General features: G+C 38.0%; 1 protein-coding gene across 3 annotated transcripts in view; it reads left to right on the forward strand.

Annotated features, from left to right (window-relative positions):
- chrm2 (cholinergic receptor muscarinic 2) overlaps window positions 1-24,185 on the forward strand; it is a 147,541-nt gene that overhangs the window by 79,207 nt on the left and 44,149 nt on the right. For 2 of the 3 annotated variants that reach the window (XM_020714093.2, XM_004083096.4), the window contains one exon: window positions 10,038-17,417. The exons of the other annotated variant lie outside the window; for it this stretch is intronic. In XM_020714093.2, the coding sequence (XP_020569752.1) occupies window positions 10,079-11,584 (1,506 nt within the window). In that variant the 5' untranslated portion in view covers window positions 10,038-10,078 and the 3' untranslated portion in view covers window positions 11,585-17,417. Of the gene's footprint in view, window positions 1-10,037; window positions 17,418-24,185 lie in introns of those variants that run through there. 3 annotated transcript variants of the gene reach the window in all.

Genomic DNA, 24,185 nt, shown 5'->3' on the forward strand with positions numbered 1-24,185 from the left:
CACTGTGCACCCGTCTGCAGCAGTCCAGAAACACGTTGTAATCAACAGACAGACATATTAACATCTGGCGAGCGAATCTTCTCTCTGGTGTAACACCTCAGAACAATGCCGGCTCACAACAGCCTGCACAAGCCCAAAGCCATGGAAATAATGTAATGTATGAAAAAAGTCCAGCACGTTATTCCTTCCACACTGGGCTTGCAGAAATCCCCATCAGCTTGAATGAGTGTGTTTATTGACTTTTCCATTTCTTCTCCCATAAAAATGTGTCCACTTTTGAGTATCTAATCTGTGCCTCATGTGGGCAAAAATGGAACGACAGTGAGTGTCCCTGCACTGTAATAATGGAATATGGAGGGAAGAAAGAAAAAATCACTATCCTGTGCAACTTTATGAGGGAATATCATACCTACCGTTTGTTTCAGCTGGAACATTTTCTTCCATAACAAATGGCCAGTATTGCCTCTGGGAACTCCCCTTCTGTTCCTACTTTCTCCTGTAATGCATGCCAAGGAGCTGGCCTGCGGCCTCTGCTGGCACTTTCTGGCTCATTACAGATTTCACATCCGGGGTAGATGTGGATGGCCTCTTCTGAGGCTTTCCATTCATGCAGCGGCTCAGTAATAATCCCACACAGGTCAAACAGAGTCTTGCTCGTGTTACTTTGGGGCTCGCTTTTGCAAAAAATTTCAATTAAACTTTGCTCCTGACTGCCACTTCAAAACAAGGGTACTGTACAGCGCCTGCTTTTCACTCAAGAGTGGTCGATTTTAGCTGCTCTATTCTTGGCTCTCCACAAAAAAAAAAAAATACTTTTTTAGACTTTTTGCCAGTTCCATCAATAACAGCCAGTAAAACTAGCTTTGAGTACTTGTAGTTAAGGCTTATATAGGTATCGGCACCATTTGGATTTCATTTAGTGCTGAACCGGTGCTTTTAAAACAGTTCCAGTGCCGAAGCGGAGCTCCAACCGGTGGTTGAAAACAGAAAAAAAAAGCATTTTTTTTCTAAAAACATTCAAGTGTGATGTAGCAGCATCCCAGGTATGAAGGAAAGCACTTGAATGTGCATAAGAGGCTTTATTTCATGTATTCTGATAGGAAGAAAAACTATGCTGAAGAACAACCTTCATGCATTTGTGTGACTACATTTTCTTTCAACTTTTTTCAAAAACTGAACGGATGTGTTTCACAGTCACTTTTTAAATTAAATGTATAAGTCCTTGTATACCTTTGCATGTTCACATTAGAAACTGTGTAACCTAAAGCTTCTTAGCCCAAAGTCTTTAAACAGATAAAACTAAAAGCTCTGCATCTTTGAATCTTGAAAAATAAAATCTTGAAATTATTCTACTTCCAGGACACAACTTTGCGGCCAATGGGACTTGTCCGACCAGTTTCTCATATTTTATTACACCTTTAACATTGAAGATGTCAACAGTGACAACTAAATAACACACGCTCTCTGACCTATCGGGAGTTTTTGACAGTTTACCCAGTCAACGGGAATCAGCTGGTTCTGATGTGGCTTTTCTTATTGGCTTTGCACCAATAACATGTTTCTTAATGCCACAGATCCACTTTTCTCCATGACAGAATCCCCTAGACTTGCATGAATTGCATAAATGGTTGAAGTTACGATAATCGGACGAATGTCTCTACTGCAGCTAAAGTTTTGATGTTAAAGGGTTAAGCTGTTTCCACGTAGTGTTGACTTGCTTCCATTGTTGCGTCTATGTCAAGAACGGAATAATCCTAAAAAAGTACTTTGACCTGTAGTATAACATATTTGTAAAACATTGACATTTAAAAAAATAAGCTTGACCCAGTAAGGTTGGGTTTCAAAAATATGGCTTCAGCATTATCTTTTCAAACAACAGATATTTGTTCTTTCTTTCACACAGACAATCCCTGCAAAGCTGTGCAGTTTAAGGCATTATAAGCATGTACCCGCATCAATGAAATGCTGGAAAGCCACAGAATGCTGTGCCTAATGTGAACCCCCCATGGGTTAGCTGTGCAGCAGCAATAACAGGCTTCCCATGTTCAAACATCAAGTAAACGTCGGCCTACCTCCTTCACCCCTCTGTGGAGAGGTTCAACAGTGAAAACGCATGTAATCATCAAAGGCAGGGGGTACGTGCTTTTGTGAGATCAGTGCTCTGAGATGGAAGACTGGAAACTGGACATTAGAAGTCGGTGAAGTGTGGCTGCCATTTCTGAAAGCAAAGTATTATATTTGTTGGCTTTAATATGAAGCAACAAAATGCCAGATCTAAACAAATCTTTCTGGCTGGTAGATAATTCGCCACAGCTGATGCTCAACTGCATTTGCTGCAGTATAACCCTTGTGCTATCCTAGGCACTTTAACATTGGGAGTTGGGTCATCTAGACCCACTAGACAGTGCGCTGAACCTTTTTTCTTCAATTATTTGTGATCTTCACTGGTGTCCATGGATTACATGAACTCTTTCCACCTTTATCCACCTTTGTCATGGTAGGGAGAACACGTCAAAGTAAGGGTGGGGTCATCTAAGATAGCACAAGGGTTATTCTGCCCAACATAATTTCAAATATGGGCATATAGGTGGGTCAATGTAAAGTAGGAGTTTTGTTAGATACACCTCTAACTGTGCACGGATTTAACTCAAACAAAACCAAAATAGCATTTCTAAAAAAGGGGACAAAAAAGTTTTGCTCTTGTTCTAAAGTTGGATTTTTCATCATGGGAGTCAATAGAAAATTGCTTACTTTTAAAACCAACCTTCAGTGGTCATTTGAGGATCTGCAACTATGAGTCCGTCTAGATGTCCTCCATAGACTGATAGTGATCAAAATCTGCACATTGACTATGGAAATCTGACCATTAGAAAATTCTAGTCTACGAATGATCTGGTGCATTCCAGAGAACTACGTTGCTGTTTTCAGTTTATACTCAGTAAGGCTGCAATAGTGGATGCAGGAGATGCTCAATGCAACCTGAGAACTCAAGTTGCCTACAGTATATGCCCTGTATTTGACCTACAGATGCAGCGATGTAAAATTATAACGTATTAGTCCCAACAAAGTTTTCTCTTTTTTTTTTTCATTCTGTGAACTGTGCAGGGCTGTTCACGTAATGCATACATGATCCTTCCGTGCCCTGTACAGGCCCGTATCTAGCCATAAGACCAGCTGTGACCACAGCTTTTCAGCTATAGAACAGCTTAAGGTCATCATACGATAGCGTCATCTTTACGCCGAAAGTATGTGGAATATACGTTAACTTTATGAATACTTTTACAATGCATCCACCATATGCATTAAAGTCCTATGTTTCATTTTCAACTGACCTCAGTGGAACTGCTAGACACACCTGTGTTACCGTTAAGATGTACCTTGAATCAGGCACTTCTCTCTACAACCAGGACAACCCATAAACCAGCAGCCCCCATAGGGGTCAATGCCTAATCTGGTGCCTGAGACAAAACCCTAAAATATATCAAGCAAAGGTGAACACATGCAAGGAAAAATCAGCTTTTTGATTAAAAAGCTGCATGGGTTATTTTCTATAACTCGTTTTAGGATAATTGCTGTCATTAGATAAAGGACATCAAATTATATTTTCTTCAGCCTCAGATTTGGAGCTGGAATCCGTGGGGTTAGATTTTGGAGCCTGACAAAACACATTTGTGAAATGAAAGGTTAAAGACTGTGCAGCTGAACGAAGCAGCTCAACTTGATCAACTTTGTCTTAGTTCACAGTGCCCATCTGACCGGCCAACAGTCCACCAGAGGAGAGTCAGGACAGAAGGTATGGGAAAAATGTGAGGTTGTCCCTCCGCTTTTCCCAAAGGGCATAAGCAATTTTCAGCTCTAGTGAGCCAGCTCAAGGAATATCCAGCACCGAACACAGAAGAATACTCAAGCTCATTTATTCACATCCTCCTATGACAAGGGTTGATGTGTAACAGTTTTTGCCAAACTACACACTTTGGGAAAACTTAGGATTTCTTAATTTATTGACTAAAATTGTATTCATTTTGTCAGGTAAAAATTGGAAAAGTCTTGGAAAAGACATTTCTCTTATTTAGACGATGCCTTAAAGAAAATGAAGGTCACAGTTTTACTCTGTTGGCATAATGACAGAGATGCCACTCATTCTCTGATAGTGTTCTGTCAGATGTGTACTTCTGCTGAGAGATTGATAGCTTTGTTCTGCTGCTCTATTTTTTATCAATCAGAGATGAAATCAAGATACTTTACATCCACCATTCAGACTATAATTTGGGGTAAAAGAAGATCCACGTGTTCCTGGTTTAATCATATCACTGACTTGAGTTTCTGCTACAGGATGTTAGCATGACTCAGCCTGACAACCCAAGAGTTAGAACCAATTCCAGACTCCTCTGTGACCTTTTTGTTTTGGAAATCCAGAGTTATCCCCATTGAGCTTAACAAGGATTTGTCCATGTTTAGTTGACAGAAGGCGGAGCGCAGCTCTTGCTGGGATTTTTGGTATGGGAAGAGGCTTACGGCAGCAGGAGTTACACAAAAAGTAGCTGAGGGAGGGAATTGGCTCCTCTCGGCTAAGACCATATATACTGATCCACTGTGCCCCTCTAATCCACATGGCTCAAGTGAGCCACAAGTGTGTCCCATTTGTATTGTTAGTGTTTTTCAATGTAAATCAGTGGACTTAAACATTTTATGGGGATTAGAGCAGCTTAGCTCCATGTCTAATGCAATGATTAGGGATTTCTGGCTCAGCTGATAAGTGAATGTTCACTAGTTCCTCAGCAACCAGGCTCAGTGGTTAAGACCGGTGAGACCTGTGTCAAAAGGCAGTCTTCAACCAGAAATTACCATAAAACCCCATCAAGTTGTTTGGCAAATTATTACTGTTTTTCCTTGGTTTAGAGTTTCCTCAACTAACATTTAATCAACAACTTCGACAGATTGGGGTCTAAGTTTTATAAAACTTTATCAGTGATAAGCAGATTGCAAATCAAAATGCTGTGATAAATCAATTCTCTTAGGATTGCAGAATTTTAACAAATAGGTTCATTTAGTATTTTTTCAGTGAAAAAACTCATGTTGTGGTTGTACAAAAAGCTGTCTTTACTTCCTCCATTGATGGCATATCTGAATAAATCTAAGCATAAAGTCCTCATTTGGTTGTGTCTTTATCATAGCAAAATATTTCAAATTTCTTTAAGATTTATTTTTTAAAAAGACACAAATTTCCCCCCAAAAAAACATTTTTTGGAAAAACAATAACAAATCTTTCACCAAGAAATAAAATTCCAGAATAAAATCACTACAAATTATCTAAATGGAAGGTTCATTAAATTTTAATGAATTTCATTTGTATTTAATGAATTATGAACAATATGGGAGTTTACTGACAGAAGGGGAAAGCATTTAAAGACATGAAAAAGATCAATCAATCAATGCAGTCTTCTATAATTAAAAAAAAGTAGTTAAAAGAAATATTAATTAAGCTTGACTGTCTTTACATTAAGCCACACAACTGTTATAATAAACTTCTGACCCATAGCTGCTCGCCGTCTCATGCTGTGTAGAGAACAGCAGCCTGACAGAAGATGATAAAATGCCTGCTGGTCCATCTCCTAAGTAGATAACCAAAATTACTTTTGCCAGCTAGCGAAAGACAGAGCAGAGTCTCCGTGAGAGTTTTTATTAGCTGTCCTGGGACATTATAAAGAAGTTCACCATAAAAGCTGAAAATCAAGAGGAAACTCTGGTTTTATCTTGGTAAGTGATTTATTATTATTATTTTATATTTAACAAATGGTATCACAGAAGTACAATATACGCAGGCACAGTATTTGTATGTGGAAAAGTATTTAGAGGAAAATAGCTAATGCTTTTATTTATTTATTTTTACTGAAAGTGAGTCCAACGTAAGATAAGATTTTAGTATTAAAATAAAATATTAAATATTATCAAGATGGTTCATGTCTGCATCTTTCACAATTTGAACATTTCCTTTAAATAACCTTAAAATCTATTAAGGTCATTTAAAGAAGTGTTTACTTATTCTAGTAGATAAAGCTTTCTAGTGATGGGCAATATCACACTTTGAAGATTTGTTACCATGCTAATTACTGATTTCTGTTAATTCTTTATTTGTGAATTATTTTTTATCCTAAAAAACAACAAAAAAAACATTAAAAAAAAATTTGTTGATTAACATCTTTAATGTGCAAGGTCAAAAATACAAAACCGTTTTTTTCTGACATCACCTATTCAAGCTGTGTGGCTCCTCTGATCATGTGACTGATGGACAACCGCAATATGCTGCGGGCTGGGAGGCGTTTCAGAACAAAACACTGGAGTACCTAATAACCAAAAATATCTAGAAATGACACATACACTTTTAGAAGAAGAAGGCCCCCGGTTCTAGTCCCGGCTGGGGGACATGAAAAACACAACATCAATGAGGGACCTTTCTGTGTGGAGAAAGTCCATAGGTGTGAGTGTGAGAATGAATGGATGTGTGATTGAGGATATTCCACCCTGATATTCCACCCTGCGACAGACTGGCGACCAGTCCAGGGTATCCCTTGCCTACGCCCAAGTGGCCGGGATAGGCTCCGGCAACCCCGTGACCCCGAAAGGGAATAAACGGTTAAGAAGATGAATGAAAATGAATGAATGAACACTTTAATAGAGTAATAGATACTAAAAAGGGTGATTTACACGGATCTTTATTTTAGTACTGTTGATATTGTTGCTCCCATCATTACCTTCTAATGTCCTATGTATCTTTTGTTTAGTTTCTCTTCTTTTTCAGCTAAATATAAAGTTCAAATAAGTGAACAATCCTGACAAGGACTGCAATGCGCAGGACTTCCGTTATTATTTCTTTTGTTGTTTTGCCTCGCCCTCGTAATTCTTGACCAATGACTGAAGAGATCTGTATGTGGTTTTGTTTCCACGCCTTGGTTTAGAACATAATGGTCCGCTTGAGGGCAGTCTGAATACGATCTGGACCAAATTAAGCGGACTCAGTCCGGACCAACAAACCTTTCCAGTCCTATTACCCCCTCTGTCTCTTTGTCTCGCTCAATGTGCCATATAGTTCTGTGCGATTTATATTTGACTTAAGTTTGAAAATAGACCGTTCATTGTTGGTACACCTTAGAATCCTGTGTGCCCTATAGTGTGGAAAATATGATATGTTTTTCTGGACCCTATTGTGTAAAAGGAAATGGCATTTGGAGAGCAACAACTGCAAACTAATACACTTTTTACCTCAGTTTGGTGCTTATGCTTGTTTTTTTTAACCTATCCTGCCTTTTTATTTTTAACATTTTCTTGTTTAATCTGACTGCACACATTGTGAAAAATCGAATGCATAACAAATGTTTACCATCTTTTTGAAAGCTACAGAAAGTATTCAATGTTTCTGAAACCCCAACGGAATAATACTACCTTAAAACAGGGACCACATGCTTGTAAGAGAAAGCTGTTTTAGCATGACCTCCTTACTGTATTTTGACACTCAATGACAAATTCTTCTAAAGTGCGTTCTCTCTGGAAGCCTGATTTCAAAGCAGAAATGTATCAGGCCAAAACCTGAAACTTTGTGAAAGTGTGAACATTATTTCAGCCTGATGATATTTGTGTCAAACTGCAAAATGATAAGTCACACATGGAGCGTTAAATGTCACCCAGAGCCACTGAAACCGCTCGAAGAGCGTTGACAATGTTTGAGAGCACACAAACCAGAATATCAAAGGGCCGTGTGACGCACACATCTGAGTAGCACTGTATAAATCAAAGAAAGTCTTCCACAGAGGCAAGTGTTTATAGTTACAAATCAACTAGCAGGTCACCTGAGGATCAAAAGAATGTTTGGAGTGGTGTGTGAAGAGAATTTTTGAGTGGAAATGAAGCTTTTTGAAGATCAAACGTCAACCTTATTTATGTCAATAATTCCTTTTAATGTTTTTATTGGATTCTGGGTAGCGTGATTTGTGTGCAGAGTATAATTAAACCCTTTAAAGAAGAGTGTTATTGGAAGACAAAAATGGTCGACTATAAAAACAACAGCCACGAATGAAAGAGTCCTGAAGTGCATTTAAAATAATGAAGAAATAAAAGCAGTATTTTAGGACAAACGGTAATTGTTATGCCTTATTTAGTTTAAAATGCATCAATCAAAGTAGATGGGTGAAAAAAGCAGTGAAAATGGTTCTGCTTTGAGCGCTCTGTAAATGGAAATAAATGAATGGTTGATACCAATGCATACCAATGCATAGGCTTTCTAAAGTCTAATATTTGGTTTAATGCTTTTTTTATGCCGCACAAATTTTGTAGCAGGTGTTTGTCCTTAATGATCCAGTAGATTTTGCATTTCTGCAGTCATCAATTCATCTGCCTTCTTCATTTATTACATATTTTCCTTTTAATTTCTAATATTAAATGAAGAGAACTTTGTGTCAAAATGTTGAAAAAGTGGTGTCGCCTTCAGTCTGTTTTCTTTTTTAATCATTGCGCATCTATTTTTGCACCCTTTTTAACTTACCTTTTTTTACTTTTTCGCTAACAAAACAGGTGCTTAATGGTGAGTTATTTATGCGTTAATTATGTTAAGCATAGATGCCAGAAATCTGTGCCTCTAATTGCAGAGCTAATTGGCTTAGAGGCTCAAATTGTTGCTGTTATTTGATGAGTTAGATGGGATGAAAGCTGGATCAACAGAAAATGGCACAGTGACAACATTGTTGATTCAATGAAACTTGCTTTTTATTTGTCGTTGTTTATTGTTTGGGTTATCATTATTATTTGCAACCCCACCATTACATGTGATGGCTGATTGAGGGTTTATAACACATTTCATTCAAAGATGCTAATTCGAAATGGGGCTGAATTGGCATGGTTTTCATAATTCCATGTTTAGCAACATTTATGTTTTGGATATACACTCACTGGTTAGGTTATTAGGTGCACTTTGGTGTAGCTGGTTGGACCCCATTTTGCCATATTGACATATTGGCATCACACAGGTGCTGCAGATTTTTTGGCTGCACATCGATGAGTACATTCATTTGAGTCCAATTAATTCATTATCATGTTCAAGAAACCAGTCTGAGCTAATTCCAGCTTTATGACATGGCACATTATCCTGCTGGAAGTAGCCATCAGAAGATGGTACACTGTGGTCATAAAGGTATGGACATGGTCAGCTAACAATACTTATGTAGGCTGTGGTGTTGTAGCCATGTTCAATTGGTACTAAGGGGCCGAAAGTGTGACAAGAAAATACCTCTCATACCATTGCACGACCAGCCTGAACTGTTGATACAAAGGCAGGATGGATCCATGCTTTGATGTAGGTGATGTCAAATTCTGACCCTACCATCCGAATGTCACAACAGAAATGGAGACTCACCAGACGGGGCAATGTATTTCCAATCTTTTGTCCAATTTTGATGAGCCTGTGCAAATTGCAGCCTCAGTTTCCTGTTCTTAGCTGGTGTGGTCTTCTGATGCTGTAGCCCATCTGCCTATGTTGGGCTTTCAGAGCTGCTCTTCTGCATACTTCGGTTGTAACCAGTGGTTATTTGAGTTACTGTTGTCTTTATATCGACTGGAACCTTTCTTATCCTTCTCCTCTGACCTCTGGCATCAACAAGGCTTTTCCGCTGAAATAACTGACACATTAACAACTCTAGGGTTTACAGAGAATGGTCCGAAAAAGAGAAGGCTGTGCGTGAAATCCCAGTAGAGTTTCTGTAATGCCCAGAGCAGCCTGACAGGCACCAACAACCATTCCACATTCAAAGTCACTTAAATCATCTTTCTTCCCTATTCTAATGCCCGGTTTTAACTGAAGCAGATTTTCTTGACCATGTCTACATACCTAAGTACTTTAATTTGCTGCCATGTGACTGGCTAACTCGAAATTTTAATTAACGAGCAGTTGGAAAGGTGTGTCTAATAAAGTGGTAAGTGAGTGTAAATGGGCAGCAAATGTCTTTACAAATCCTCACCTAACTAAAGCTCTCTGTTTTCTTCTCTTACAGATTTCCTCAGAGTTGGAGCTCGCAACGGAAGACCAAATGAAATGGATGCATTTAATTTTACGTACTGGAATGCCTCTGAAGGCAATGAGACTGTGGTGGAAGAGAGTAAAAGCCCCTACAAGACTGTGGAGGTGGTCTTCATCGTCCTGGTGGCTGGATCCCTCAGTTTGGTCACAGTTATTGGCAATATCCTTGTCATGCTTTCCATCAAAGTTAATAGGAACTTACAAACTGTCAACAACTATTTTTTATTTAGCCTTGCATGCGCAGACCTAATTATTGGACTGTGTTCTATGAACTTGTACACAGTTTACATAGTAATAGGCTACTGGCCTCTGGGACCAGTGGTGTGTGACTTGTGGTTGGCGTTGGACTATGTTGTCAGCAATGCATCTGTCATGAATCTTCTCATCATAAGCTTTGACAGATACTTCTGTGTCACTAAACCCCTCAGCTACCCAGTAAAAAGGACCACTAAAATGGCAGGAATGATGATTGCCGCTGCCTGGGTTCTTTCATTCATCCTCTGGGCCCCTGCTATCCTTTTTTGGCAGTTTATTGTTGGTGGGCGGACAGTGCCTGAGAAGGAGTGCTATATCCAGTTCTTTTCCAATGCTGCTGTCACTTTTGGCACGGCCATTGCTGCCTTTTACCTGCCCGTCATCATCATGATCCAGTTGTACTGGCAGATCTCCAGAGCGAGCAAAAGCCGCGTGAAGAAGGACAACCGAAAGCCATCGGGGGCCAACCCAGAACCTCTATCGCCTGTACAGAGGAGGAGCAGCACTCCAAAACCCAACAACAACAACGTACCGGGGGAAGATGCAGGGCATTCCCAAAACCAGAAAGTCGATGGTGGGGCAAACCAGCATGATAGCAAGCTGCAAAATGGGAAAGGACCATCATCCACAACTGCTGAAGGAGAGACTGAAGGTGAAGATATGGCACGGGAGAACTGCACCCCTGGAGACGAGAAGGAGAGCTCCAATGACTCCACGTCTGTGAGTGTAGTTGCTTCCAATCAGAAGGATGAGGAACCTGCACCTTCCACTGCCAACTCCTGTGCAGAAACAAGTCAGCAGATCCCACGTCAGCGAGCCAAGGCTGGGGGGTCCAAACTGACCTGCATCAAGATCAAGACAAAGTCCCCCAAGGGGGACTACTACACGCCATCAAACGCCACAGTAGAGATTGTGCCAGCCACGGAACGGCAAAACCACGTGGCTCGAAAGATCGTGAAGATGACTAAACAACCCCCGAACAAGAAGAAAAAAGGGGCTCCCTCTCGAGAAAAGAAAGTTACCCGCACCATCATGGCCATCCTGGTAGCTTTCGTGGCCACGTGGACTCCTTACAACGTTATGGTGCTCATCAACACCTTTTGTTCCAGCTGTATTCCCAACACAGTGTGGACTATTGGTTACTGGTTGTGCTACATCAACAGTACCATCAATCCGGCCTGCTACGCCCTGTGCAATGTCACATTCAAGAAGACTTTCAAACATCTTCTCATGTGCCAATACAAAAACATCAGATCAGCCAGATAAATACGGACTTCCACAGTGGAGGCATGGAGTTGTGTATGTGTGTGCAAGTTTGTGGATAAATGTGTCTGAAGAGGGGGTTTGTGAGGAATAATAGTGTACATCCTGAGGTCATTTTTCATTACTTTCACATTAGCTTTGCTAATTCTCTTGGTTGTAGCACTTTACACTAGTTCCACTAAAGCCAGTTGCTTTGGGTGGGATGTGGTAAGAGACAGTGTGGAATGGGAATTAGTGAGAATGGTAAGCTTAAAAAATCTGAGGGTCTATACAGCAGGGACTGACAAGGAGACGATAGAGAAAAAAAGAGTGAAAAAATAAAGATAGTAGGAGGATCGGTGTCGGACGGAAAACAAACAAAAGCTTCAAAATGGGAAAATAGGGCTGACTGAATGTACAAACCTCACAAGTTTAAAGTTCAGTAAGATAACTTGTAGATAGCTGTACATATCACTGTATATCCTACGTGTGTGTGCAAACGTGGGTGTCTGTGCACATTGGTTTGTGCTTCACTGTCTGATTTTGTTTTTGTTCATCATCTTCATCATCATCATCATGGCAGTTTTAACCAGCATAGAAGAAATAGGGCCTGGGCCCTAGCATCAAACAAACAGCAGCTGGACAGAAAGTTGCCACCACTGACTGTTTATGCAAACTGGAATAAGTGACCTCTTCCTTCTTTCGTTCCAAACAGCAAGTACGCACTAGCCCCAAGAAGCCAAAATCCAATCCTTTTGTCCAAATCAATATATTTGTCAGAATAACCATTCTTGCTGCAACATCTTTTTTCACGTCCATACTCCAAACATTTGATTAAAAGATTTCGTGGAGCCTATTTTCAAGTGGTAGGGGTGTGGCCTTCAAACCAGTTAATTCTTGATTGGCGAAAGTAAGACCAACATGAACCAATTACTGCTTACTGACAACATCTGGCTCCAACATGGCATCTTCCATATAAAAAAAAAAATGGTGCCCGAATTGACTTCATGTGTTGGAGCTAGAAGTAAGCCATTTTCTCTGGGTGAAGTCACTCGGTCCACTACTCATTTACAGTCAATGATTACCACAGATAAATGTTGTACAAAAAAAAAGTTTACTTTCAAAATTAGCACACAAATAGAATATGTAACAAAAAATAACAAAATTGTTTAAAATAAACAAAGAAATATATAATAACAAAACAGGATTGGAAGTTGTCTGCTCTTTCTAGTTGAAATGGTGAAATGACACTTCTGTGTGTATAGGTTGGTTTTCTTACAGCCACTTTGTTTTAGTGGTGTTTGTAAGGGGATTCCTGACAATTGCATTAACTTTTTTTTTAAAATATGATAAGAGATCCCTTCCAATTATGAAGAGATTGGTACAGTAGTTCCAGATGGTTAAATACATTTATTTGGTACATCGTTTTTAGACACGAAGGTTGATTTATATCTAAACATTCAGAAATAGACTACTCCAAAAAATATGATGATGCAAATGACACGTAAATTTAAACCTGCATGTTTTCTTTTATTTTAGGCTCTCAACATTTTCCAGACTTTCTATTAGTTTCTGCTGTGGAACAAAAAGACACTTAAATTTGGGATTTTATGAGTTTTTGCCAAGTAAAGGTGAGGCTACTGAATCCTGCTGCTCAAGACCAACCTTCTCCTACCCTTCTAGCGGCTTCTTGCCATAATGAATCAAGTTCAGCTTTAGGATCAAAATTTTAAAGATTCCTGTTATCTATCTCGACTATCTTGACCGGTGTCTAAAATGTCATCTGAGTTTGACTGATCAGTTGGGTAGCCAGAAAAGAAGCAGAGCAGTAGCTTTGGAGATTCCTGACATCACACTGCTCCACACGAATGTCTGAAGAATTTTGAGTGACATCACAAAGTACTTTCCCCCAAAACAGATCTTTTTATGTCTTCTCTTTAGCTCCAAAGACAATTTTGGGGAATTTCTTGAACAGTCTATAAACATTTATCTGACGATGTGATACTCCCTCCAAGACTTCAGGCGAAGTTTTCATAGGATTTGAATAAATTATAGTGACTTTACACTCTCCAAATGACTTGTGAGAACATCCCTCTGCTATAAATGATGCAACGTTCAAAGAACATCTACTTTTACATGGGATGTGATTCCTTGAATAAGAAATTATCTCGGCTGCCTCATCTTGGGGATGTTTCATCATCGGGAAAGATATTTCTCCTCAGTTCACAACATGCTTTACCATCTGTGATCATCTGATTCTAAGGTAGATCTATTAATACAAAAAAGTGAGTTTAGTGCAGAAAAATAATATTTCAATGGTTAAAAAGGAAAGAAAAACATCTATGGCAGCAAAGTTTTAGTTTTTTTTTTAGGATTTTTGTTATGTAACAAAGTCACTGCATCTCAACTTCCACCGTCACATGTTGTATTTTAGATTAATTTTAACATAAAAAGCAAATTAAATAAAGTGAATTAGGTACACAGAGGAAGAACACAACCTAGAACACACCAACCCTGAAAAGAAAAACTGTAAAACAGGATTGTTTGCTCACTTTTCATTTGTCCCTACCTTTATTGTGGACCTTTGGTGTTTTTTGGCAGCTATTAATGCAAAAATATGTTTGGCAATTTTTTTTTTTTTTTTTTTTTTTGCAGGACACTGTCATTTTCCATGAGAAAAATCTGATTGGAGCTCAGAGTATAAAAAGCATTTTTGATTTATTGTTCTGCTCAGATGAGTGACAGACATTATTTGATTCTGCTGATTAGTGGGTTGTGTCACAGCATGCATTGTTTGCGAAAACTGTGTGAGTGGGTTTCAAAAGCTGAGGTGTTTGCACGCTCCAACAGTGGAGTTTACTTCTGATCACAGGTCATGACCTCGTGATTTTAAACATTTTTAAAAAGGGCTATTTTTGTGTCTTGACATCATCGTTGTGATTCATCCTTCTTCCACCGTGCACTTAATTTGAGTTAATCAAATCCAAATCATTCCTGTTAAATTAAAAGTGATAAGGATTTGTGTTCATTTTAATGGCAGAAGAAATGAGAAAATATCAATTTACCAAGAGGCGTGTTGCGTGTACTCATGCGTGTCATCCATCATTTCAGCCTATTAGACTTTTCTCAGTAACAGTAATGCACGCTCAGTAGTTGGGGTGATGAATATGCAGCAGCATTCGCCATCAGGAGGTTGCCACAGAAGCTGGTAGGGGGGCTTTGCAAAGATTTACGCCTGCGCCGGATATCTCCTTGAGGCTGTCGGCTTTAAAGAGAGATCTGGGACAGATCCTATAATGAAAACTCACCATGAGGCTGATCAGATTACAGGCCGATGTGGAACACCTACATTTCAGATTAAAGACTGTCCATTACACGCTCAGCTTGCGCTTTCATGCTACACGCCCGTGCCCCACTTACTGTACTGCAGCGCCGCGTCACGTCTTTAGTTCTTACAAGGTCACGGCTGTGTCATATAGGACACCTGTGCATTCATTAGCTCGCACTATAATTCATGATCATTTCCCGAGTCTTTGCTCCAAATGGTGCATTCCTCCCTGCTAAATTACAGCTTCCCTGATGGCTTTTGTATCCATAATTGATGTTCGTGCCATCGTTGGTGGAAGAACTTTCTGCTTTCTCGTGCACAGACAAAAACTACCAATTTTCTTTCATAATTGGAAAAGAATTGCAAATTGAATATTTTGCGCATTGAAAAGTTGATCTAACATTTTATAAGTAAGGGCAGCCAGATGATGTGGAACAGGCCTACAGGAAATTTTCACAATTGTGTGAAAAAATAAAAGAGGCAAAACAGCCTAACTAACATCCATCTAACATGGTGGGTCTTTTTAATCACCCAAACAATTTTCAAACCATTTTTATATATAAACCTAAATTTTACTGCGAATGCTTATCAGTTGTCTAATCATGTAACATCAACAAACAATAGTTCCAATGTATGAAAAAGAACTGTCTTTCATTGCATCTGGACCAGTCTAATCCAGTCAAACAGGTGGTGGTAGTGTAATAAAATGAAGCTTTTTTTATTTGCCATTTAAGGGCATGAATGACTTTCAGCTCTTCAGATAATCCTGAAGTAGATTGTATTTAGTTGAAGACCTGCATCTCATTTGGGTTGTGCAGGTGGTAACAAAAACATATGAGCACAAATTCAAGATTTTTAACAAAATTTAACAAAAAAGTCATTAAATCAATTGAAATTCTTGTGGTATGATTTCAAACAGGCTAATCAAACTGAAAATGTGACCCACTTCGATGAAAAATTCTGTTATGGGTATTTCCAACATGTTCTTGTGGCATTTTTCTGATGATGAAGGATATGTATTAAATTAAAGTTATTTATTAAACTGCATTTCTAAGTATTTCATAATTCAAATTGTTGTGAATCAGGAGACGACGACCAGCATTAATTTCCTAAAGCCTATGAAAAACTCAACGACACACAGGTTTTGGTTTTAGTTTTTGTCTTTGGCAGGAAAGGCAATGCATTACAAGTTCAAATTGTTTTTTAAAGTAGTTGCTGTTTTAGCAATTTGAAATATGTTTTACGTTAAGTATAAGAAAATATTCAAAAACTACATATAATATCTTACATTAATGGGACTAAAGTAACAATTCTGAGTTGGGTTTTAGGTCTTGCTTAGTCTTTGTGGTTGGAACATCTTTTTCTTCCAAGAGGACATGAAACTTGTTGTAGGCGTGAGGAAATTCAGACCGGCTGCACATTAATGCTCTCAATATTTGAACAGAGAGCCTGTGACATTTTAAGATGTGACAGATTAATTATAGAAAGTATTAGACACTTTAATTGCTTCATTCTGAAAAATTAGCTGTAATCCCCAACCTAAAGTTTGTTTTTAGTGTTCAGTCATATAAAATTAGTTCCCACCCTTAACTGATCAGCATAACTACAGTTTATTGTGAAATGTTCAGTAGAATGCCAAACAGTTATTTAATCAAGTTGAACAGTAAATTGCAAAATGCATGATATTTAATAAAATGGAACATGTTCGTTTATATTCTGATCATCCTTTGATCTATTTATTAAGTGGTCCCAAAGGTCTTTTATTTTTGATTATGCCGTTTTTAGGCTAAATAAAAGGACACATGTTTTCATTTTCTTGGACTTAGTTTCTGTAGAGCCGCAGGAGTTCGTTCAAAATTTACCTCTGAGTTGTGGGCGGGCCCATTGGTACAGAGCAACCCCCACCCCCCACCCCCTTCCCCAGCCAGTCTGTGGCCTGCTCAGCATATTTTTTCCATGCCACAAACAGCATCTTTTTTAAAAGGCATTTTTTCATCTGGTTCTATAACAGAATGATTTGAAAGAAAAACTCAGAAATGCAATTTCAAGCTTATTTTCTTCCTGTATTATCAGAAAAATGCTACAAGAAGTGGGTCTTTAAATAGTTATAGAACAAGTAGTTAAAACTGTTTAGTGTTTGTTACATACTAATAAAAAGACTTTTCAAGTCATACTTTTGTTTTACTTTATCTTTGGGTTCTTCCGTAATATCATATTCTGGTTGACTTGATTTGATGAAGTGTCTCCTGTGCTTTCACACTGCACCCTCTGGAGGGGACTGAACTGCCAAAAACTGTCATGTAGTTACAACAGGGGCTCCTTTGGGAGCAGTTTTTCTCTTTCATTTATGCCAGTTCATTGTCCTGTTGACGTTTTGCCCACATTGTAATGAGTCACACCAGGGTTCACTTGCAAGTCAACTGAGATACTCGTCTTTATAGATTGTTCATCTGTCAGAGGAAACAAACTAAATACAGACCAACAACCCAGTGCACTAGACTTTCTTCAGTGTGCAAACAAAATGATTCCTGAATGGAAAAAAATAAAAAGTAAATAAATAAATAAGGACACAAGCAAGTGCAAGGGAAAAAGGGACAAATGTTTTGGAGTGTTTCTTTGGCTAAGTTAGAGGTCAAAACTGATCTTAGTTGTCTTATATAGCAATTGATAAATTCACAAATAATCATCTAGGTAAGACGTTGAAATGACACTGTTTCAAACGTGGCCTTATTGGAAAGTTTGAATTTGAAGTGAGCCTCTGTGTTCAACATCCAAACCTTTGTCACATTGATAAGTGGAGCCACTTCTGTCAGACATCTGTCACACATCTCTGTCGAGAGCGAAGAGCTTTCCAAAAACATCTAAGTAATCTGAGCTAAGCTGTCGTTTGAGTGGTACCAGCGGCAGGGGTAAGCGGCTCGCAGCTCGAGCGGCGGTCCAGCTGCTTGGGTGTCGGATGAAAAGCAATGGCAGTTTATCACCTCCTGGAGTGGGAATTATTTGGGGGGGGCGCATCGTGACACTTCCTGTATCCAACCCATCGTGAACAAAGAGACATTGTTGTATCGGCCCTTGTCTGGAGGTGGTTTGGGAGAAAGCAGGCTTCTGTCAGAACAAGAGAGTGTTCTTCTGTGACAGCCAGAGAGTGCAGCTGCCACGCATGCGGCTGAGAAAGCCACCCCAAGGTGTGCTCTGTACATATGAAACAGATGAACGCGCCTTTGTCATCAGCGTTACTGGAAGAGCGGTGGGGAGGGGGTGAGAGAATGAGAAGAGAAAAGGTTCTGTTAGAGACTGGACCCAAAACTGGAGCATCAGCGCAGGCTGGGGACCATGTTTGGAGAAAGTCGCAGCCATTCGGGGCAGGTCAGCCAAGGGTTTTGCTGCAGGAATTTTACTGTCTCCAGGCTAAACTGACATCTGTTATTAACACGACACGACACGGCTCTGTTTACTGTCTTTCATCTTGCTTTTCTCTCATTTCATCCAAACAAACCTCAACCTTTTTTCTCTCTCCATCAGACCATGTTATTGTTCATTCCAATAACTTACCTACTCATCCCTGTTCACCTGTCTAATAAAGCTAAAACAGGGGTCTGCAACCTGAGGCTCCAGAGCCACATGTAGCTCTTTTATCCCTCCATTGTGACTCTTTGGCTTTGAAGAGAAATGCTAAAATAATTTACATGAAAACAGGTTTGTGGTAATAGTTAATTTGTTTTGGTTAAATTTGTGTTTATGTCTACATTGTTTAAGACTCACTCCAATCATCATTTGATCTATTTTAAAAGCGTTCCCAGTGGTCTTTTAATTATGAAACGAATCCAAAAACCTGCGTCGCTTTCTAGGGTTTGTGCAGAGCAGCAGGAATCGGAAATTCGCCTTTGAGTTGTGGGCAGGACTGTTGTCACGAAAGTAAGCCTCTGCTAATATCCCATGATCCCTTTGTGTACATTCTCTCCCGCTAGCTTACAACTCCTCACACTCCCCAACCTAACATTAGTTCTGCAACGGAAATTGTGAGCAATATCAGAGCCATCTAGCCATACAGTTTTGAGCCTGATTCCAGCTCAGACGGGGAAAACAGAGACGTTCATGGATCCATTTGTCTCCAAGTGGATGCATCAGAATGGAACAGAGCAGGGAGCTTGTGGCCTGCGAATTGTTGTTTTTACATAGCAACTTTTTCCAAGTTTCCAAATCCAAAATGCACTGAATTTTCTTTAGATGCATCCTGCATCATCAGAAAAATGCTACAAGAACATGTTAAAAACATCAAAAACATTTTTACAGTTAACTGAGCAAAGTTATGCACATAAAACCCATATTCTTATCTTCTGCTGCACAACAGCATATATGGTGTTCAGAGGCAAAGTTCTTTAAGTATACAATTTGCTTTTGGATGTATTGATTTAAAAAAAAAAGATGCCAGACCATAATCATCTTGTTTACATTCATTAGTGAAAGAGGAAAAAGGATGATAGTGCAACAAAGTAATAGAAAAGTCATGTTGGACTTTCATTCGGTAATTGTTTTATTTTAAAAGGAATTTCCTGTGCTTTTATCAAAAGTAAAGTTCAAATTTGAACATACATCACTTAATCATTACTATTTATTTATCACTTTAATTATTGTAATAGCTATATTTTATTATGAAATGGCTTAATGGCTACAAAAACATAAGTAAAGTGTATTTTTCTGAATGGTGAGGTGGGAATGTGCCGCTCCTGCTGGGTTTTGATCGGAAAGAACCTGGACCAAATGGTTCTTTTAGGTTGCAGACCCCTTAACTAAAACAAACATCGATGGTCTTTCCTGTCATTGTGCCGTCACAGCTAGTTGGGCTCCCGTTCACACGGCTTTAATCAAAGGGCTACACTCCTTTTATGGAGAACATGTGATATGAAATGACTTCAAACTGAAGGTTTCTCAACAACCTTGTGAAGTCACAGCGCGCTCTCTTTCTCTGCGCTGGGAGATTTTCTTTTCCAGGACGGAGAGCGTATATCGCCAGATTGTACAGAGCAATTTAAAGTGCCTTATCCGGAGTGACATGAACAAATTGCTCTTTTGCAGTAAAATTCCCCTGTTGTGTGGTGTGCTGAGTATGATGCACATTTTAAAAAACAGTAGTCTTCCTTTAAAATCTAAATTGTGTTTTAGCTCTGAGCTCCAATCCCAGGGTTTGTGTCTTAAAGAAAAGTGCTCATCTGTTCACTTTCACACTTTTTATTTGATTAAAAGAAAAAAGTTTAACTAAATAATTCTGACATTTTGAAATCACACATTTCTGAAAGGGTGTGGCTGCAAATGATGGGGCTATTTTCAATATGTTTGTGAAATGTTCCTATTTTTTGATCATATCCTCCTGACTGTGCAAATATCTGTAGAGGACATTTCTAAACCTAAATATCTCCCAATCACTGCATACTAATGAAATAATTGCTTTTATCTACAGAGGACATTTACGGGTTTTTCAATGATACCAAATGTAAAGGGGCGGAGTTCTGGGAATTGTAGTTTTTTTCCGATTTAAAATAAAATGTAACAGACAGTCAGGAGGATATGAAGTACATTCTGAAAAGAACAAAAACATCTTCCCGTTTTAATCTTAACAAGCTTCCAAAGATTCACTAAAACACTGATCTATGTGTTAATAATATATGATATTGAACATTTTCTGTCACATTTTGTAAATCTGAATCTTATATCAATGTACAAAATCAAATGTAGTTATTCAGATTAGAGTATGGTCAGTGTACAGGTACTTTTTTATGTTACATCAAATATGAGAATATTATGAATATTGAAAATGTTTTAAGGGAATGTGAATATGAAAGGGTATATATGTACAATAGTGAAGTTTATGATTTACCAGAAGTGGATTCTTAAAAGAGACTGGAATTTAGCTTTTACAGATGTATTAAAAAAAGTTCCAGGGGATTTTTGAGGAAATTTCTTATTTGGACAAAATCAAAAGGGGGTGGACCTCAGGAGGAGGACAAAATCTTTAAGCTTTCTGTATGACCTTAAAGCCCAGAGTTCTCCACTTTTATTCACCGGATACCTGGTGTAACATTTTAAGGTTTTGTTATCCAGGAAAAAAAAAAAAAAAAAAAGTTCACTTTTTTTTTGAGGCAACTAAACAGCGCTAAGTGCGACTTTAAAGACCACAAAAGTGTGGATTAATAATTTAAAAAAAAGTAAAAAAAAGAATAATAAATCAGTAGCCTGCTGCAAGTGTTAAATATACATTTACTGTTAATATTTCATTTTCCTATATATGTAGATGTTTACTGGGTATTCATTCACTGTGGCTTGTGGCTCTTCTTGCAATAGGAAATTCAACTGTATATTGTTTGCATTGTATTTATATGACAAAACATTATATGTGACTGAGACGTGGTACATTTAAAATGTACAGACATTTAATAGCTATCCGAATGTCTGTCCCCAACAATTGCACATTTATCCCACTCATCATAATACTATACTTCCTGTACAGTGACAATGGTATTGATTTGATGCTTCTTGATGATTATTTGTTTTGGACAATAACTGAGTGTTAGTATCATCGGCCACCTTTGACACTGTAAGATGAACTGCATTAAGTGGTTACACTGTATCATATTCCTCTACAAATGAAATAAAAGCATACAAAATGTGTTTGAAATTTAAATGTATTTTTTTATTTTCTTTTGATGACCCAATTAGAAGAGGTAATGCTTTTTATTTTAAAACAGTTTTCTATTTTACGCTTTGAATGTTTACAATGATGGACAAAGTACGGTGGCCCTGAAGTGCAAATCTACAAATCAATTGACACCAAAGCCTTTTAAAGGTCACAACGAATATGAAAATAGCAAAACCAATAATACAAAAAAAATAAAATAAATAACATCAGAACATTTTGAAATCAAAACAAAATTCCAGAGAAAAAAACCTGAAGTGATTTTTTTTAGAAACAAACTTAAATGTTAAAAAACTATAAACACAATGAGAAACCGGAAAAGGCAGATACTACGGGACATCGCTGTTTGGATAATGATATCCACTGTCGCTTCGTGCCAAATAACTTTTGGTTAGTGATGAACAAACATCATCATCCAATCTGCGGTTTGATTTCTAAAATATAATGTTGCTTTCTCTCTCTCTCTTTTTTTTTTTTTTTTTGAAGTTACTGTGATCCTTATTATGTTTTTGTGGCGAGCGATTTGTTGATATGATTTCAACTTCGGGGCCACTGTAATGATGCAAACACTTTCTGCAAAGTTGATGCATGCCAAGATTTTTGCAAATAAAACATTTTTTTATCTAGGACGTTTTTTCTTCATTGTTCCAAAGAAAAAAAAGTTAAAAACAAAGGAACATTTAAATTTCTAACTCTGTCTCGTGCAGATGTCTCCATGAAAACCAGACAAAACTTTGGTCCAAAATGCGTTTAAATTTAAATTGAGCGATTTTGCAAATCTGTTTATGTGTGATACTTCAGGATAACCTGTATGCACCTCTGAATTGTAAAATCACAATGTGACACAACAGTAAAACTGCAATTCATTTTTTTTTTCCCCTCCAGCTCATTGAATGAAATTTTAAAAATTCCTTAAAACATTTAAAAGTCTTAAAGTTTCTTAGTTCTTTAGTTAAGGGGTACTTATTCACCCTGTTGCTGAGTATTTTTTTTTTCCTCTATGGCTATGAAACTTTTTCACAGTTAAGGAAAATAATCTGTAATGAACTACATTAAAGCTCAAATAGCTATGAGCAGAGCACTAATGGTAGTATTGGGTTACTAATACAGAAACGCTAATACCTCTTAAAGACCCACCCCAGTCTTTTGATCTACTTCAAAAGCGTTCCTTGTGGTCTTTTAACTATCATTGCGCCAGTTTTAGCCAAAATTAAAAAGCTTGTGTCGTTTTCTAGGACATAGTTTCTGCGGAGCAGCAGAAGTTCATTGGAAATTCACTTCTGAGTCGTGGGTGGAACAGTTGGCACAAACCTCCCCACTTCCCCTCCCTGTTGCTGAGAGCTCAGAGTGGCTATTTCATTTGTTTTATTTTATTTTTGTCACATTATTTTGTCTGTTTCCGATTCACAACAATTTGAATAAAGACATACTAAATTTTCTTTATTTACATTTGCCCTCCAACATCAGAAAAATGCCAAAAGGAAACATCAAAAACACAATTTTAATCAGTGTGGGTCTTCAAGGTTAGCCATAACGAAACTCTTATTGTGTCTTTTAGTTTTCATTTTCCGGTGTTTCGCTTTTCTAAGTGAAGTAATATTTTGTAAGCAAATCTAATTAGGTTTTTTTTCTTACAGTTTCTCTCCTTTGAACAGTTTTTAATCATTACAGCTGCTTTCTGTCGCTTTAGCCTTAATCAGATCACTTTTTCTCTTTCTGGTTTGCATCTTGTCACGTTGCAGTTCCAAATGAATTTTTTTTACATTTCACCTAATTATATAAATCGTTAATGTCTGTCATCAGGCCCTTTATTCTGTCACATTTAGCTCAAACATCCCTAGTATTTCTGACATGTAGAAATCCCTAAAGTGTTATTTAATGAACATGAATTGTGTGGGAATAAAGCTTGTCAAACGTTTTGCAGGTAAATTACCACTTCAAGCAGCTGCCATAAAACTAATTTTGTTAATCAAAAAGAAGACATTCGAGACATCCTGAGGAATTTGCTTTTTGTACTATAGGTTTTTTTGATAGTTTAGTAAATTTGACCCTGATAAATTAGTGGTTTAATTTGGTATAATCTGGCCTGAACCTGAATTATTCATTTGAAGGGAATTTTCTTTTCCATAGTCACCTGGTTACATGTTGAGCGTGTAACATTAAAGTAGTAATTATTTGCTGTTCTTGACTGAATTGAAATTATTACTGTCCTGGATTGAAATTAAGGCATTAATCTGTATGTTTATGTCTCGTTTTCTTTGTTTAAAGACCCACTCTGATTATATTTTGATCTATTTTGAACTTTTCCAGTAGTCTCCTAATTGGTGTTTTCAGTCAAAATCCAAAATCTGTGTAGTTTTTTTAATTTTTTTATGAAAACAGTTCTGCAGAGCAACAAGAGTTTGGTAGACGTTAACCAGTGAGTTGTGGGCACACACAGAGCAGCCCCGCCCCCTTTCTTCTCCCTGTTGTGGAGAGGACCAGTGTTTGTTCTAGGCTCCAAATTAGCTATTTTCCAACTGCATTTTTTCGTCTGCTCCTGAGTCGCAACATTTTGCACAAAGAAATATTCAGAAATGCCAATCTGACCTTTGTTGTCTTTACAT

The sequence above is a fragment of the Oryzias latipes genome, chromosome 23, assembly GCF_002234675.1.
Source record: "Oryzias latipes chromosome 23, ASM223467v1".
NCBI lineage: Eukaryota > Metazoa > Chordata > Actinopteri > Beloniformes > Adrianichthyidae > Oryzias > Oryzias latipes.